Source organism: Stigmatopora nigra, chromosome 11, assembly GCF_051989575.1.
Source record: "Stigmatopora nigra isolate UIUO_SnigA chromosome 11, RoL_Snig_1.1, whole genome shotgun sequence".
Taxonomy (NCBI): domain Eukaryota; kingdom Metazoa; phylum Chordata; class Actinopteri; order Syngnathiformes; family Syngnathidae; genus Stigmatopora; species Stigmatopora nigra.
Genome location: NC_135518.1, coordinates 5,816,299 through 5,834,818, shown reverse-complemented (window position 1 = coordinate 5,834,818; position 18,520 = coordinate 5,816,299). Strand labels below are relative to the sequence as shown.

The following is an 18,520-nucleotide window of genomic DNA, read 5'->3' as shown; positions in this document are numbered from 1 at the left end:
TCCAATATATTTTCTACCTATGATTTTAGGACATTGTGGCAATATTTGTTGATATTTTTGTGGTAATGAGATATTTTAGTTTTATATATAATTGTATCCAACATTTTTGTTTTGTTTTTGATGTTGGTTTTAGCTTCCGGTTCTCCTGACTAATTATATACTACAGGATATTCACATGGTACCACTCAAAGTAATGTTCTGCCTGCCATCCGTCTTTTTCAGTCGTTCTAATTCACATTCTCATTTCCCCTTTGTTTTTACTGCTCTTTACTGTAAGTGCCAGACGGGTCCAGGGTCCGCTCTCCATCTTAAGCATCGACTTTTAATTTTATTAGACCACAGGAAAAAACAAGTTTGTCTTTGAAATGTTCGAGCTTTGGTTGATTGGTATTATAAAGCCGCAGTGTGGGCCTGCGTGGGTTGGGTGTGTGTTTTTGTCTTTTCATGCATATAGCCATGCGTACTTCTGGTTTAAGGTCTTTTTTTTCTATAACAAATCCAGATGGGGAGAATCTGTTTCCTTACCACTCACTCCTCCTCATTCCTTTTTTTCTGATAGTGGGGTGAAGCTGTGCTTTTTATTGGTAGTATGGTTTATAGCAGTCATGATTGAGCAGCTTGAGGGTAACTTCAAGTTCTTATACTTTCTCTCTCTAGGCTTTTGTCTTTTGCAAAATGCTAAATTTGTTGGGTCTTCATTTCTTTTAAGTATAACTTTATGACATCTCAGTAATGGTTTAAAAATGGCATACAGTGCCATTAATAAGAGTTTAAATAGCACTCAAGGGAATACAAGTCATATATCAGGACCATTAGCAAAAGGATCACACGGTAACTCAAAATTACTAAAAGACCTGAGGTCATTACATAGATAAATTATGTTTCATATAAAATACTGAACTAAACATTAAAATTGGTATCCCATGATAAATACCCCTGTAATAATGTAACCATTATATCAATGATCTTTGTCTGAAACATTGTATTTCTAAATACATTTTATTATGGGTCGTTATTACTCACAGACTTTTTGGTGATGCAATCCTAACGATTCAATAGGCATGCTGTGTTTTTAGTTATAGCAAATAATGGAAAACAGTGTTCTCTAGATATTTCTCCTCAACACTTTGACAAAGCCAAAGAATACAAAATAATTCTGTCTGACATTTTTGATCCATAAATATAAACATGACAAGGGGGTTGTTAAAAGTATTGATAGTGTAATATGATATCAAGATAAAAGAAAGTTGATTGCAAAAGTGTCAATAATGAGTGACTTATTGGCCACAGCTCATCAGAAATTTGTTCCATCTTACTGGCCACTGCCTTATTTGCCCTCAATTTGACTGGTCATGTACAATAATAATGTTAGGTGAAAATGACTTATCCAACTATTTTTCATGTCAATATTGTATCCCTACAGTGTGTGGCCCCGTTTTCTCTCTCCATCTATCCTAGAAGCAGTTCACAGGGCTAACACTGGAATAAAATGCTTCAAATGTAGATCACAGACTTCATCAACATTGCAATGACCATGAGATGGAGGTTAAAGAGATGAGAGGAGGAAATCTATCTGACAGCACCACCCGGACACAATGCTACTACCCAGGGAAACACTTAATCCATCTTTTAACAGATTTGGCATCTCTATGTGTGAGTAGATCAGTTAGGGCTGCGGTACTGACATACTTAATCCCTGTAAACTCACAGGGCCAACAGGGAGTGGATAGCTGGAGGTGGCAATGTTGTTTAGGCAGCGAGACATACAGTAATGTATTGTATGTGGAGATGAATTCAGGTTAATTGTGCACTATGTTTCACCTTCAAAGTGCTGGTCTCTATTTGCATCTTTAATAATAATTAGTGTTGCAATGTTTTTGTTTCTCCTGGTAGAGAGACTCAGTCTATGCTGATACTGTTAAAACACCATATGTATATGTTTTTTTTTTTTTATAGTTACCCTTTTCTCTTTTAATAATAAATCACTACATGCTCAATTGAATGTAAAGTAATTGCCCCAATGGCTTGGTCAGACACTGCTAAAATCATTGTCTACCTTAAAGGTGCTCGACATTCAATCCATTTGAAGTGAAAGGATTGACAGTGGGTGAACATTCATTAATTCACTGCCATTCTTCAACTTCAAATGGATTAATTCACAGCAGAAGGATAATTGGACGCCATACAATTGGACATCTTATCATCTTAAGAAGGGCAACGAGGGGTTGGAAAATAGAGCTCATAAGATACATGTTGCACAGCATTCGCACATCATTTTTAGAACTCTCTGAACCCAAATTATGTAATTCCAAACATACTAGCAGTTGTATTAGTACCATACTAGTAATGATCACCAATGTACAAATCTCCATTGCATGTATTGTAGAATACCAAAAATATGAAGTACCCATCAAATAGTCAGTTAAATATGTTGCTGAAAATTTAAGTGCTCCATCAATTGAAGTTATATCACGGATACATGAACAAGCATTGCCCTGCGATCGGCTGGCCATTGATTCAGGGTGTCCCCGGCCAGTGGCCGGGAGTCAGCTGGGATAGGCTCCAGCACCCCCACAACCCTATTGAGGATGAAGCTGTTCAGAAAATGAGAGCGATGAGAGGAGATGAACAAGCATATAAAATAAGAACATCTATATAGTATGTGCCACTAAACCATATTCTGTCATTTAAAGAGTCTGTTTTTCATCAATGGAAATATAAGCCATCTGGGACCCTGCAATTTAATTGTTGCAAACATTCAATTAAATATGTAGTAAATTTATGAGTTCACACAATCTAAATGCTATCACACGATCACATAGATCACATATGTTCCCCTCATGCCAGTTGAATTTACGATTCCTAAAATGAGTTGCATAGAGTCGGCAATAAAAAATTGAGTATTCATAACAATTCCAAAAACAAAAAAATAGGTTAATTTGACCTAATGATTGTGTTAAAAAACAAATACTAAAAACATTTTTCAGACATTTATGGGATATGTTTGTAATATGAAGCAGAAGAGGTGGTTACATTTTGAAGTTATAAAATGCTACTCAGGCTACAAAAATAATCTTATGATAATTTAATACATTTATCTTAAATTTGTATTTTGCGTTGGTTTGTAAAGGGAGTACCCACTCCATCAAATATGGCCATGTCTAAAATTTAGCTGCATAGACAGTTTAAAATAAGTGAAATACTGCCTTGTGCAGGAGTTGTGATGATAACATGTTTTAACTATTTTCCTTTGTGCAGCTGCCACAAGTTATCACTTCAAATGTCATCCAGGTCATGCTGTAACCAGAAGGGTTGAGTCGAGACAGTGTTCAGTCGCTATTTAGATAGCGTGCAGTTTATTAAAGCTCCTTTGTGTTTCGTGACTCCTTGCTGTCTCCCTTCTCAGTCGTGCTTTCTGTGACCCAGATATCTATCGTTGTAGGTCATTGCAAAGTAGGATACAATTGCTCAAGGACGATGGAAAAGTATATACCTTTTGGCATCTGTGATATTTGAAAGAGGCATGCCACACTGCTATGAAAACGCACAACTATATTTGTTTAGTCAGGCCCTACTGGAGTCCCTCGGCTGCTTGGTCAACAAAAGCAATATGAAAAACTATATAAAAAGAGCTGTGGACAATATTTTAGGTCCGCATAAACAAATATTGAGAAAAACGAATTACTCTTGCCCTGTACCGTTTTAAAATATAATCTACAGTAGTACTAGCGCAAATACAAATATTAAAGAAATGTGTGGTACTCATACATCACTTGTATGTAAATGTCTTAGCATAGTCCTACGGAAACCGTGTATCGTTTGTCTCCGTAACTAACGTGCAACTACTGAATGGCTGCGTCTGTATAGTGAATGAGTCATAATGGTTGTTTCTATTAGGCACCAAGTGGGGACTTCCTGAGTACATCAATAGCAGGGTGGTTCCATTTCCCTCCAAATCGTTTAACACTCATGTCCTCATATGACCCAATATTTTTCCCCTTTTTTTTGACATTCAGAAAGTCATACCACACACACGGCATGCCACCTGCAACAACAACACAGATGGTACACGTTTAGTAGAGTTTGGGGATACACAGTTGCATCCATGACCATGATGTTGACTTGGTAGAAGCAAAATGAATCCACTTGATTATCTCTAGCAATGAGAAAAAAGTTGGTAGTAGTACTGAATTATCCAAACAAACAAAAAATCGAATTTGCATATATTGTATGTATTTTATTTTCCTTTACTAAACTTTGTTTTAGGTTTAATTAGCGTTCACATTTGTTTTCCTCAGACCTAATTAAGTAGTATTATACTTAACATAAAGTGAGTATGTACCATTTTTATTTCTGAAAAAACAATAAAGCTTTTAAATGTACTTTTGAAAAACAATGAGGCTAATGTGTGTTAAAATAGGCAGACAGACATATTTGGAATGCTTATGAAATACACTCCAGCACATGTTGTTGCTGTGGAAACAGAATATTTGACAGGTATTATGTAGCATCTGTTGGAAAATCTCACCGGCTTGATTGGTGGTGATGGTGACAGCGGCAAACTGCCTCATCTTGGGTGCCAGTGAAGAGACTCCGTTCTGTGCCTCAATCTCAAACGTGTAGTTAGTGTGAGCTAGTAGGTCCCCCACTGTCACCGTAGTGTTTTGTAGGCCTTGGGCTCTTGGAAAAAAGCGTACGTTGCTTCGGCAAGGGTCGCATTGTGGGCTTCCACCACTGCTTCCGTTTGGGGCCCCAGCACGGCATCGTTTGCAGAGGACTGTAAAGGTCAGGTCCCTGCGGCCACCTGTGTCCTCGGGCCAGCTCCAGTCTAGGATAACCGAGGTCTCGTTGATGGAGGAGATAACATTACGAGGAGCTGAGGGAGGGCCTAGTGGTCAGAGAAGAGGACATAAGGTTGAAGCGGGAAGACCAAATAGGTCATTGGATACACAGGATGAGAAAAGGAAGCAAAAGAAGAAAGGAAAGTGAAGTCATGAGATGATGGGGAAAAAAGCTGAGCGGCCCAAAGAAAATGGCATTTAATAGTAAATGGCAAATCCATTCAGTGCCATTTTATGACTGCAATGTAAGCCAATACATCAGCTCAGCAGTTTAGAATTCTACTTTTACAAGGCTAGGTATTTTACAGTTTGTGTTGGCAACAAGAGAAAAGGTCATATACTATAATGTTTATTCCTGGTGTAAGACTGGTTTGTAGTGTTTTATATAAAATAAGCATTTTGACCCATAGTTTGTCAATTGTCATTTTAAATCTCAAAGCCGACTTGAACAATACTCAAAAATACTTCTTTAAATATTATATTAATATTCCCTACTCGAATTCAATGATTCTGTCTCTCTCAAAAGAGATTAAATATGGCCAACGTACCAGATGGTGTTTAGGTGATAATAGCCTCTCATAACTGTTCTGTGTAATTAGGAATCTGTCCATTACTGTGTTGACCATTTGCATCATCTAGTTTTCAGCTCCGAGACAAATTTCTTTTTTTCTCTTTAGTCCTTTTGTAATAAATTAATGTGTAACCAGACATCAGGGACTAGGGTGATTTATACTTTCATGGGGAGCGGCTTTTGGAAGCTTGTAAAACAAATCTGCAATCAATTTGCATCAGACGAAGACAAACAAAATCATGTCAGCAATAGAAAGGGGGAATCAGACCGATTCGTGAATTAATTACCTCTGCCATAGAAGTTTATTTGATGTGTTTTTTGTGTCAACAGCCTTTGATGACATATATTGGACAGAGGTTGAAAGTAGAAAAAAATGAACATGTGTGTATTGACATTGAAAGCCAGAAGCTAATAAAATAAGCCAATTTCTGTAATATATGTTGTGAGCCAATTTAAATATGACAATTCTCATTCACTGATATTTTTATTCATATATTATGATTGTGGGTGGTTTTCTTTAAGCAATGCAAAGTCTGATCCTTTGTTTTCCCAAATTTAGACAACAATCAGATTTATTCGGAAAATTTATCAAAAGAAAAATAGAGTGAGAACAACACCTGGAAGCATTTAGAAAAGCATGGAACCATAAAGTTCATTGACAATCAAACTAATGAAGGATGATTGGTTTCTCATACCAGGATAAAGACAAGTTGAATTGCCAATAGAAAACAAAATTCCACCCATATCAAAATTGTTCTCTTGTGAGAAATTGGAAAGTACCGTTTGCTAAAATAATTACAACCTGCATCTTAGGCAGAGTGATGTGCACACATGCTCACTTACGTGTACAGGCCATGGAGGCTTGGTCTCCTTCAGCACGGAAGTAGTTTTTCTCGCATCCACAATGCAATGATCCTTCATGGTGGGCATAGCTATGAGGCGGACACTTGGAACACTCCACATTTCCCAGTGCGGATTTGTAGAAGCCAGCCCTGCACACTGGGGGGAAGGAAAGGAGACATTAGTGTCATTCAAAAGGAGCACACCAACATCTAAAGTGTAAACCAATGAAAGATGGGTGGTCACTTAAACACACACACTACACCAGAAAGCAACGTAGAGTTTATATATTCGGTTTGGTATATCTGTGTTCAATATTAGAAATTTGGTGTTGAGGCGTGGCCGTTGAGAGTTTTCACTTTCATAATGCTGCTCTACTTTATTTCAATTTTATATTTTTGTATTATATGTTGTAAGTTTAGTAATGCATATATTTATCAACAATATATAATGATGATTAATAATAACAATTAAAATGGACTTTAACAAAAAATAATCACACTTCAATATGGTACTACTATTGTCTTATCCATCACTGACATTGACACACCATGGTCCCGATAAAACAGTAAATACTTCACTATATTCAATCTTATTTGTGTATACATGCGTGTGTGTGTGTGTGTGTGTGTGGTGGGGGGGGGGGGGGGGTTATATATTCAGGCTTGAATACCGAAATCTGATCCTACTACTACAATGACAACCACAATTCTTGCTGACACACCCAGAAAAAAACATCCCCCTAACCTCGCGAGGATGATACACCATAAAATTAGACTTGACATCTAGAAGCTACTCCCATTCACGGGAAAGAAGTAAAAATTGCTTAATCGGCACAAAACTGCAAGGAATACCAACCAGAAATGTAGACAACGCGTAAAATGAATTAATCCAATCATCATACAAATCTGACCCTGTAGCCCATCCAGTTAGCCATAAATTGACCTCTGACAGAGCACCGATGTTCCAAACAGTTAACCTCTCGATACCGAGGGAGGACTATTTCATTACATTCACTGGGCAGATGAACACTTGGCTTAAGATCAATTGTAACAGGGGACATATACACCAGAAAAAAACACAATGGAAAAAAATGTTACAACAAATTGTGAAAAGAATTGCAATTGGACAAGATCAAAATACAAATATATATTTTTGTCAGATCGCCTCGTCCTAATGTCAATATATTTTGATCCTCATTGCTTTTAAACAAAATTAGCCTCGGGAGATTGCCACAAGAACAACATATATTACGCTGTGAGGTCCACATAACACTTTTAGTGCGAGAATTAATATCTCCACATACACTTATGAAGTTTTCATATGACAGTGGCGATAGTATGTTGGTTTTTCTTAACCACAACTGTCGAAATATTTTTGTAACAGCTGGAATTGGATAATAAAATCCTTTTTTTTTAGTGCCTGCCAGGAAAAAGAGGGGGGCGGGTTTCAAAAAGTACGATGGCAAAATCAGATTCCACTCTAAGGAGGTAACTCCTCATTGAAAAGAAAACCAACATGTGTTCCACTGACATTGCAGGGGTGTGCAAAGAGAGTGCGAAAGCATATGTTCAGTTGGACAGAAACGCAGCACCTCTTCAACGGATGGAACTCATTTTAAATGGTATGTACCAACCCTGAAAGAGGGAGAAAAAAGTTGTTCCACTAGTGAACCGACCACCGGGATGGCCACAGAGCCAAAGATCGATGATAGTGCAAGTGTGCGCAGCAAGGAATAAAAACTCGACCAACATTTTACAATAGTGCGGTGGAAAAAAATATCCTGTCACAATGTGAGCCATTTTGAATCATAATATAATACATTTTTAATGATTTGGTCAACAAGCATACAACATTTGTGTCCGCTTTCCCCTTACTCCCTTTATTTTTTTAATTTGATATTAAATTGATTTGTAACAATTATTTCTAGTGGTATTTATGCAACCAAAAACTATTTGGCGTAAACTGAAGCAGCACAGTAGCATACACTGGTCAAATGGGAAGGTATTTAATCATCTAATAACACTTGTGACTGGTAGTTTTCACTTTTAAGTTCCCATAATATCATAAGCCAACCAATGGTGCATATAAGAGTATCAATAGTCAATAAACATAGGTACTGTTTACAGTATGTTTTTGTACAGAAACAACATTGTACTCTCCTGAGGATGCATATATCATGCTCTCGAAAAATGTGTCCTGAAATACCACCGCATCACTCACTTGCATAGCAGACGTACTAGCACACGATAACAGCTGCTCTGTGATACGCTGGTTGTATGAATAACTAAGGTTGTTATTTGTCCGATCAATAGCTGATGTCATGGGTCACTCACATCAATAATTAACATGGAGATCTCTTGCGTACCCAATGATAGATGGCCAATCATGTGTCTTCTTTCAGTCTTCTGCTGTGAAGTCAAATTACTTTGTCACTTGTCGATGCCCAATCATTTGAACTGGGAGGGTTGCGATGAACGTTCGTTCATTCTTTACTAGCTCTCCCACTTCAGAGGGATTAAATGCTTTGTGCCATTTATCACAGCCGAAGAGTTATTTGTTGGCAATGTTAATCACTTCTTTTCACTCAACCAGCAAATGTTTCGTATATCTTTGCTCTCTTTTATTTTTCTTCATCACATCAACAGATTAAATTGAACAAAATGACTCCATATCTATTTGTAGCAGTAGTGTATGAACTATGGTCCTTCAGACTATCTGCAGCCAACAGACAATTAGGAAGATATCATTGAAAATGGTCCACACAAGAAGCTTAAATTCAGCCCATGTTGTGTTTCACTTTTCAGCTTTAAGATAAATGGAGCTATTCAATTCCTGCGTTTTTGCATTAGCTCCGGGGTCAATGCCAGACATGTTGAAATCAGTGTAGGACACTTGAATTTTAGTGCTTTGTTTTACCTAAATACAGTAGTGTGAAAAAATAAAATAAAGATAATAATAATACACCAAGGTGATAAATTGGGCTATCTTGGTTGTGATTTTCTTCTCTTTTGCTGTTGCAGGATATTTCCACTTTGTTTTTTTTAAGTTTGTCTCAGAAATGTAAACATGAACATATTTAGATATCACTTTGTCATTGATTATTTGGTTTATTATCGTTGTTTATATCAAAATGCTTCATTCACTGCCATTGACAATTGTATATTGTAACTGGGTGTTGGCAGAGATCGAATAATAACTGCCAAACCTCCTTGTCAAAATGGATTGAAAGTTTATCGCCATCAACAACAGCTAAAACAAGCGAAGAGAAAAAAATAATAATAGTGGACAGCTCTGCTCTACCGTTGTTTTTTCATGTCACAGTAGTGATGTGGGAAACTATCTCTACCCTTGACCCAATGCCCTAAATAGAAGCTGCATTCCAAGTCACCATTGCTCTCCTGATAATAATGACTCATACATGAGAATCCATTCTGGTGACATACAGCAGTGGAGTAAATTGACATTGATTGATTTCCTTTTTATTTACCACGTCCAGCTAATTTATCATTTATTTTACAAAAAAAACAGTCACAACTTCCTTTTTCTGTTAATCATTTACATCCATCAAACATTAAAACAGTTCATACTTATTTTATGTTATTTGATATCATTCTTTTTGCCATTAATTTAATTTTCATTTAGACTGCAAACATCTGCTTTTATGACAGCGCAATATTTTCCCAGGTAAATTTCACCGCAACAAAACTAATGGACATACAAAAAAATAATCAATTTTGGAAGAAGGATGGTCTAATTGAGTTTTCACACAGCCCACGTGGAATCGATTCCCACTCAATAACTTTGGATGTGAGCATTTGTGTGTCTATTTCTAAATGCTGTGTGACTGAATCGATGGTTTACTTTAACTTTGGCCCAAAGTCAGTTTGTCCAATTTTTCTCTTTGTTTCTAAAACATCCATGCTTGTGCTTTAAATATTATAATTTGTGCAAGTTTCTGAGCTTGTTCAAACAAACGGCAATTTTTTTAAGGGCACTAAAGTGGGCCACAACAAAAAATCCTACAAACAACACATAGCGAAGCTTGGATCAACTCCCTGCTGTATCCATCAAGGACGCAAGAACCGTTTCATACACAATCCTCACTCTATAGAGATTAACCAGGTCAGTGAGGAAATCCAAGACAACCAGCACGAAAGGAGCAAGTTAACGCTTCTAAACCCACACCCTAACACACACATTATGTATCGAGGTGGGTATGTGTGAATTGTGTAGATTGACACTAACCCTATAAAGCTCTCACACTTGGTCATACACACACGCTCAGCCACACACATTCCGTGTTCCCTTCCCTGGAAACTGGCATCTTCCAAACATACTATTTAAAACCATGTGCCTTCACTCATCCTTCACAAAACTATTGTGCTGCTTTGGACACCAACAAGCGCCTGTGTACACCAAACACACAGAACCACATTAGATGCCGTCATCCCGGTGATTCAGAGTGACACACCCTATTGTACCAAGGTCCGCAAGTGTTACAATAGTAGCCAACAGCAACAGATTACAATTTGCAAGCAAATATGTGATTCAAACTTCCCAATGGCTGATTTACAACAGGATGATCTAGTAGTTCACAAATTGGGGAAAAGATGCTTCAACCTGATCTGACATGAACAATAAAACAAAGAAGAAGAAAAGAACTCTCAACACAAAAACTGTGAGACCGATGAGTTAACCACTCGACTACCAGTCTTAAGATATCAATCATAACTGTATTTGTATATACTATATTTATAATTTTTCTTATACTTTATATGAACATTTAAAAATAAAAAATTTAGAAATGAATAAAATTATAATTGTAATTGTCCCCAAAACAATCCAAAGTATATAACTCATTGCCAACAATAGACATTCAAATCATGTACCTTCTTCCAGTCAAAATGGATTGAAAATGTAGCACCATCAATGTCAACTAATGAGTCAAATACTGTATGTGCTCTATAAAGGGTTAAACAGTCTCCCTTGTCCTTATCATCCTTCAGATAATTAGAGGTCCACCTGGCTCCTGACATCGAGTCCCAGGGAGGAATAAGCTCCCCTGCCTACACAAATGTAGAAACCTCCAACAGGGAATATCACTTTCATTTTCTCGAGCACCTGAGGACAAGTGAAGGACATACACCTGTATAGTGTGCACAAAGGCACTCTGACAGACTTCTACACACACTCCTCAGTGAGGGGCCGATGCCATATGCTAAAGATCCCCAAGACTCCCCTTACTTCAGACAGTATGACAGTATTCCCCACAGTGGTGCTTTGCACAAACCTGTCTCAAGAAAAGATGCCAAGACCAATGAAAGAAACTAAACTGTTATTCACATTGATGCACAGTTGCACATTTAGTCATAAAAGAAATTTACAAAAACAAGACCAAAAAAATATTCCATCTGTATTCATTTAATCCATGTTCTATTTCTCCATTTGATGTGGTCTGCTCAATGTGCTACAGATGTTTTACACAACAAAATCCATACAGACTCTACTGATCATTGCAATTTCATAAAGCAGGCATATCTATGAAATTCAAGCTTTTGGAAAATTTCCAGTTTCCATTTCAGTCATCTCATCTCATTTTCTGAACCGCTTTATCCTCATTAGGATCGCAGGGGCTGTTGGAACCTATCCCAGCTCACCCTGAGCCAGAGACGGGGGACACACCCTGAATCGGTGGCCAGCCAAAGCTGGGAGGCTGACGCATTAACCACGGAGGCCCATTTCACTCATATTTTTCACAAATACTAGGAGTTGGACCTAATTGTAGGCTTAGTCATTCATTAATTTATTAATTATGCATTCATTGAATTTTAAATGATTTCAGTTTATAATTGAATCAAATAATACACATAATATATATATTATGAAAGATAAATAGTTCTCATCAAAATCTATTAATTACTCACAACAAATGAATAGTATGTTGTGACACAAAACAAGAAATGAAAAACTAGAACCACTGCTTATCAACAATACTTGGTTAAAACAGCTCTCCAATGATAAGTTTTGAGTTAAAACATTTATTTGTTTTATCCCAGATGGCTAGAATATTTTTTCTCTCTGTCATTTAGGAATTCAAATGGCATTTGAATTATTTAACCAAACAATATTTGATACTTAACGGTTTTAGATATAATATCAGTGTCTAATTTAACTTAAGTTAAAGCATCTTTCAAACTGTGGTCTGGGTATCCATAAAATAAATGTGCATGTGTTTTTGTCAAGTTGGAATGCAGTGAGGCAGGTGTGTCAGCTGGTCGGGGCAAAGCAACACTAAATCACTTCTCAACTGACACACCTCACCACAGGGTGTACCGCCATGTGTTGGTGCACACAGACAGTGGTAGAGAGCGAACCAGGGGCAGCAGTTACTGGGTCACAGATACAAGGATAAACCTTTCTATAGTTCAGCAACGTACACACTCGCTGCACTGTATGACCCGACTCGTGAAAATTTAGTGTACATACAAGGAGTACAAGATGTTCTTTAAAAGGTCACATTGGGAATGTTTTTCAGTGAGCGCAACATAGATCCTTTGTGAATATCTTGTAATTTTTTTGTAAGAAAAAAATAAGGGCTAGGCGGGACGAAAGACCATCCATTTAAACTGTGAAGACTATCTGTGAATGTTCATGGATGTGGTTGGCATTAGTCATCCAATCAATTTTGATTGGGAGGGCTGGAAGCGATCATTCACATTCAATTCATGGCCACTGTCATTTTAGCTGCAAAACATTGTGTACAAGTACTCATTTTTTTGTGTGTGAGTGACAGATTAGAGCAGGTGAGTGACATCTTGGCACAATCCAATTACACATCAAGAATCTCACCTTACCCCATGTCCCATACCACTACAACACTCCTGTAACTTATCACCTCTACCTCTAGTCTCTTTTACTTTCCTACTGCAGCACATTTCATGCACTCAGACATGATAGAAATCGTAAAGTCTTTGTCACCTGAATATTTTCTTTTACAGAACAAATTTGAGTTTCACGCCAACTTCGAGCGTTTTTGCGCATACGCTCTCAAAAATGCACACCTGCCAGGAGTAAATCAAACACGTGCAAACACACAGAACATAGAAGCACAATCTTGCCAATACTGATGGACCCAAAGAATGGGAGGCATTTGCAAGGGTCTTCTCCAAACACCCTCTCTGGACTAAACTTGGATCATGTGCAAACACAAATCACACTGTCAAAGAATCTTGTGGTGATTCATAAGAGCTCAGTGAAACAACTCTCCAGGGTCCAATTAAGATCCAAAGATTTTTTTTCCACTATGATGGACACTCTTGAGCATAATATGCAGATGAAAGAAAGTGAAGTATAAAATATGGCTAGTTCCCCTGTTTGTAGCTTCCCCACATATGCTGGCTTGGAATTCCTCCAGTTGCTCTTGTTTCCTTTATAAAACAAACATTAAAATAAGCTTGGACCATAGTTACTTAAAATACCTTGTAAGCCTGAGTGTGAGTGTGAATGGATTGGTACAAGAGAGCTACATGATTTACCGTTGACACGTCCAAAGGTGCTTTTGAGATTTCAGACATCTGAACATAAAGAGTAGTTTGACATGCTTGCAACATACAGGTTCCGTGCACGTTGAAAATTAGATGACTAGGACTCTCAATCCCGCACCTTTCTATCTTCATTCCGTACAAATTTGACATATTGAAAAGAGCGTCCAGAGAAAAATGACTTTCAGTTAACACCTACTTTGTAAAATTGAGTGTAAAAGGTCTCTGATGAAAACTCACGAACTACAGACTTTATACTATTATTTTGCAAGAAACAAAGTCGCCACACATAATTAATGGGCCGGATATGTCCCATGATCTATGTAAATTAGATGTTAGTAATGTGCCCCAATTACACTTAAGATCAGTTCAAGTTAGGTGTATATTTGTGCTTTCTATTGAACAACCTGTACATCAAATTGTGTAATTTCACTTTCGGGGATAATCTATTTGTAATAACTTTGGTTAATCATATTCCTGAATTCATTTGCAGAGTCAACAAATTGCAAACTTGTGCATAATGAGCAGAAATGTTTCTCCACTACAGCACCGGGCAATCTAACCAGTAGCTAGTCTAACAAGTCCAAAGTGAAATTGTTGGAATGCCTAAAAACTGCTGTGAGTACGAACTTAGATTAGTAGTGGTATGATCTTTCCAACCAAAAAGTTGGAGATACTGTTTGGTACTAAACCATAATCATACACAACCCATGCACGCATGGGCATGGGGCCAAACCACTTTTAAGTCTTAAGGTTGCAAAAACTTAAGCTGACTCATGTTTTGGAGCTGGTTCGAGCTTTTTAATTGAAATCAGACAGTGGTGGGTCTGCTATAAACGGGTACCTCGGCACATCCAAGTTAGCGGGCTGTAGCTCGACACTGTTAAATCCGTAATGAAATTCATTCATGTGTTTTAAGAATCTCATGGTAGCTGAAATGCTGTTTCAGACTTGGAACAGCTTTACTATTGGAAAGTTTTCACTAAAACCATCAGCTCAGCCTAGTGCTTTCTTTTGACATAATGGTTCAATTTGGAATTTTACAATAACAGATCATATATGATCACGTTTGAGTGCCATTGATGATGATAGACATCTACAAAACCCTTTTGACAGGGAGAGGCTGGCAGTTGGTGATTGTTGACAACCCTTCCAGTAAGAATAGATTGGACATCTATCATCGCTGATGGCAGCCAATTAATTTATTTTGCTGGAACATGAGGAAGAAAGTTGACCTGTTTTCTTAGTTTCGGTGTTGTTAGAGTATTATGCCAAGTTTACTGTGCGGGGAATCCATAAACAGTTAATTATTAGAGCTGATCTGGTTTGTTTATTAATTTCAATTTAACTGAGAGGGTAAATCAATCATTACAATGTATAAAAACATTTAACAAATAATTTTTAAAAACTCAATATTGTAAGTAAACTGGTCCTACGTAAAATTTAACTTAAAATAAGGTGTAAAGTTCATAGAAGTAAAGATTTTCTGGTTTTCCCAAATTCTGATCCTTTAAGTAGACACAAATCATTTTAGCAAACTAACACTTAGATTTATGTCCCTTAAGAAAATGTGAGTTTTATCCATTTAAAATTTTAAATTACAATAATTTGCTGGATATATGTAGACCGTGTAGAAAAGCATTGGATGATTGCTATGCAAGATTTCTTTAATGATGCTATTTTTATGTAAGAATTAAAAAAAAGAGCTACCATTGAAAAACAAGACAAGAAAAATGCTTTTACTGGCAGAATGTGAACATCAATTATTCGTAAAAAGTTACAGTGATGCAATAGTAGTATGCTCAGCGCTTTAAGGAAAATTTCAACAGTCTTGCTAATTATTTCAGTATAAGGAAGCTTTAGTTTATTTGGCTTGAAGGTTAATAATGATTGTCAATTATAGTAAGTATGATTTTTTTTAACCACAAAGCTGGCTCAACGGTCTTTCTTTTGCTATTGAGCATACATAAACATAAGAACAATGCCACCCCTCTTTAATTTGGGGTGAGTGACATTCTGAAAAGAAAGAGTGATAGATGGGCACCACTTAATCACCTTTAATCAGCTTCTTCCTGAAATAATGACGTAGTGCTGCTTTTTTACACTTGAAAAATGCAGTGAGAGCGAGGAAAGGAAAGACTGAAAGTCCAAGAAAGAAATGCTGAATGCCCTTTGTGGGGTTTATAAGTAGAGGCAGATGTTCTTTGTTCCGCTGTCTGTTTTCTTTGCATACATCCGCTTTGTTGGTGATGCTGATTGACTTAGTAGAAAACATTGCTCGACTCACACATTCTCATAATTCTATTTCAATGACCAAAAGGCAAATTAGAGTGGAAGTCTAAGTCTTTTTCGGTTGGAGCAATGGCTGTGTAACTCAATTCAATGTTGATTTTTAAAGAAATGTTTTTATTGCCGTTTATTTCGGTTCCATCTGCTTAATGGTAAAAGAAATTCTTGCTTTTTCCTGGAATTTTGGAAGAATAACATTGCTTAAAGATATAAAATAAAGTGTAAGATAGTAGTTGTTGAAAGCAAGAACAGAACATTTATAATTTTAAAGTTCCTCTCTCAAGTATTGATTGAACAATTTCTTTTAAATTTGTGTTTTTATTTTTGTAGATGAAAATATTGCTGCACTTAAAATTTAGCTGATGGAAATAATTATTTAGTGGTTTCAAAAGAAACATGTGCAATAAGAAAATGTAGTTTAATTTATTGTTTCTACAATAAAATATGATCAGGGTGAATATAAAAGGTACATGCTGTTTTTAACTAAACCAAATCGAGATTGCCAGGTCAGATTTGGCAAAAATCGGAGATCGATCTGAAAACTGTGATTGGCTCACCTCTAATAATTACTTTGAATATTTTTTTTAAAGCTAGTAGCAAAGATAAATGTTCTTTTAAGAATATTAAACCAGTAAAATGATCTCTTCTTTTGGAACCGATTCATAGGATTAGCAATGCCTAGATCTCCATTAGCCCACACTGTCCCATCACGCATCCCCATGTCAATGCGGTTGACACCAAGCTGAAGGGTAGCACTGTCAGGGTGGCCACAGACTGAAGTGTGGGGGGCCTGTCAGGGCGGCTGAGCCCCAAGACAATACCCTTACAGTGGGGATGAAGACCGCATGAATGACCAGAGGAAATCATGGGGCTAGCAGGAATGTCCCCCCGCTGGGCGCACACATGGTATTTCGCTCTACCGAAGGATGGGTGATAACCTCTACCTAGAACAGTCTGTCATTAAAAACAAATCTGGCAAAGAGTTCTGATTGCAGACAAATACATCATGCTGGCAAACAGTGAAGATGCTCGACTTTATGATCTTTAGCCACATTTCCAGTGAGTGTTAAAGATTAGATCAGATAAAGTCTCCATGTTAAAGTTTAGAGTAATAAAAGTGATAGATGGCCAATACATTTGAATTGAGATTCTTGTCACTGAATGAACCAGTGCCACTGACGGTAATAGCCACTCAATCAATTTTGACTGGGAGGGATGGCAGCATTTAGATGTCTATCATTATCAAAGGCAACCAATGTTAAGTGAAGTAATGTCATTCAAAGCAGTCAGTGTAGTTTGAAGTTTTTAGACAAACAACCATTCTCATTCACATTCATACCTAGGCACAATTTAGACGGTTCAACCAGCCTACCATGCATGTTTTGGGGATGAAGGAGGAAACCACAGGAAGGTCCAGACACGGCATGGAACCCTCGATCTCAGAACTATGGGGTCGACACGCTAACCAATTGTCCACCAGGTCACCCTTGATTTGTTTTTATTAGAGTTAGACATTTCCATCTTTGGTGCCTTTTACGGTGTCAGACAGTGACAAATAACCTAAAATTTACCTGTATCTGAAACAAACAGTCCTGCCAAGATTAAATCACTGTTATTAGACAAATGATTTCTGTCTATTAGACTCCCAATCCCCTAATCTCAATCCAAACAAATAAATTTGATAACAATTCATTACAATAACAACTCTAAAACTATGTAACTAAAGTTGGTTTTGTTCAGTGACTAACCATATGGCATATTCACCTGGAAAATTCATCATCTCCTGCTGAGACATACACAGTAGGAGATCCCCAGTGCACTTCAGTACAACTCACAACTCCAGAGGCAGCAAGCACATGTTACAGCCTCATAAAGATGATCAAATAGTGCGTGGTACATACTTCATCCTGGTTGATGCAACTGTTTAAACTAGATGAATGAACACCTCTAGGAACAGAGATTCTAATGTAATCTGAAACACACTACCTGCCAAATGTAGTATTAGAAAGGTAAGCCAGAATAAACTAAAATTGCGGCTGTTACATACTCTAGTATGTTTTTTTCCTTTTAACAATTTTTCTTTTAGGAAAGCCACCTATGCACCCAACACCCTAAGCACAAAAGGAACCACATCATAAATTTCTGTCAGTTCTTGTGATTCGCTTTACTTTGCATTTCCCAGTTGACAGGCAGAAAGCTTTGATTGACATATGGTTGTAAGCCTCAAATAATGATAAAAAAAACCCTTGTATGTGTATAAATAAAATTTGTGTATATATGTCATTAGTCCCTTATAGGGCAAGTGGGAATTTTGGTAATTTAAAAAGAAAAACAAAAAGACACCATAAAGACCTGGTTTGCTGTGCCATTCACATTGACATTACATTTCGGGTCAAATATAAGCCCAAATTTTAATGCTTGGTATAATTCATTTG

General features: G+C 37.1%; 1 protein-coding gene across 5 annotated transcripts in view; it reads right to left on the bottom strand.

Moving 5' to 3' along the window:
* Positions 1-18,520, bottom strand: part of epha3 (eph receptor A3) — a 70,328-nt gene that overhangs the window by 24,620 nt on the left and 27,188 nt on the right. For all 5 annotated transcript variants that reach the window (XM_077727391.1, XM_077727390.1, XM_077727392.1 and 2 more), the window contains 2 exons: positions 6,256-6,411; positions 4,529-4,888 (listed from right to left, as the gene is read on the bottom strand). In XM_077727391.1, coding sequence (XP_077583517.1) covers positions 4,529-4,888; positions 6,256-6,411 — 516 coding nt within the window. The remainder of the gene's footprint in view (positions 1-4,528; positions 4,889-6,255; positions 6,412-18,520) is intronic.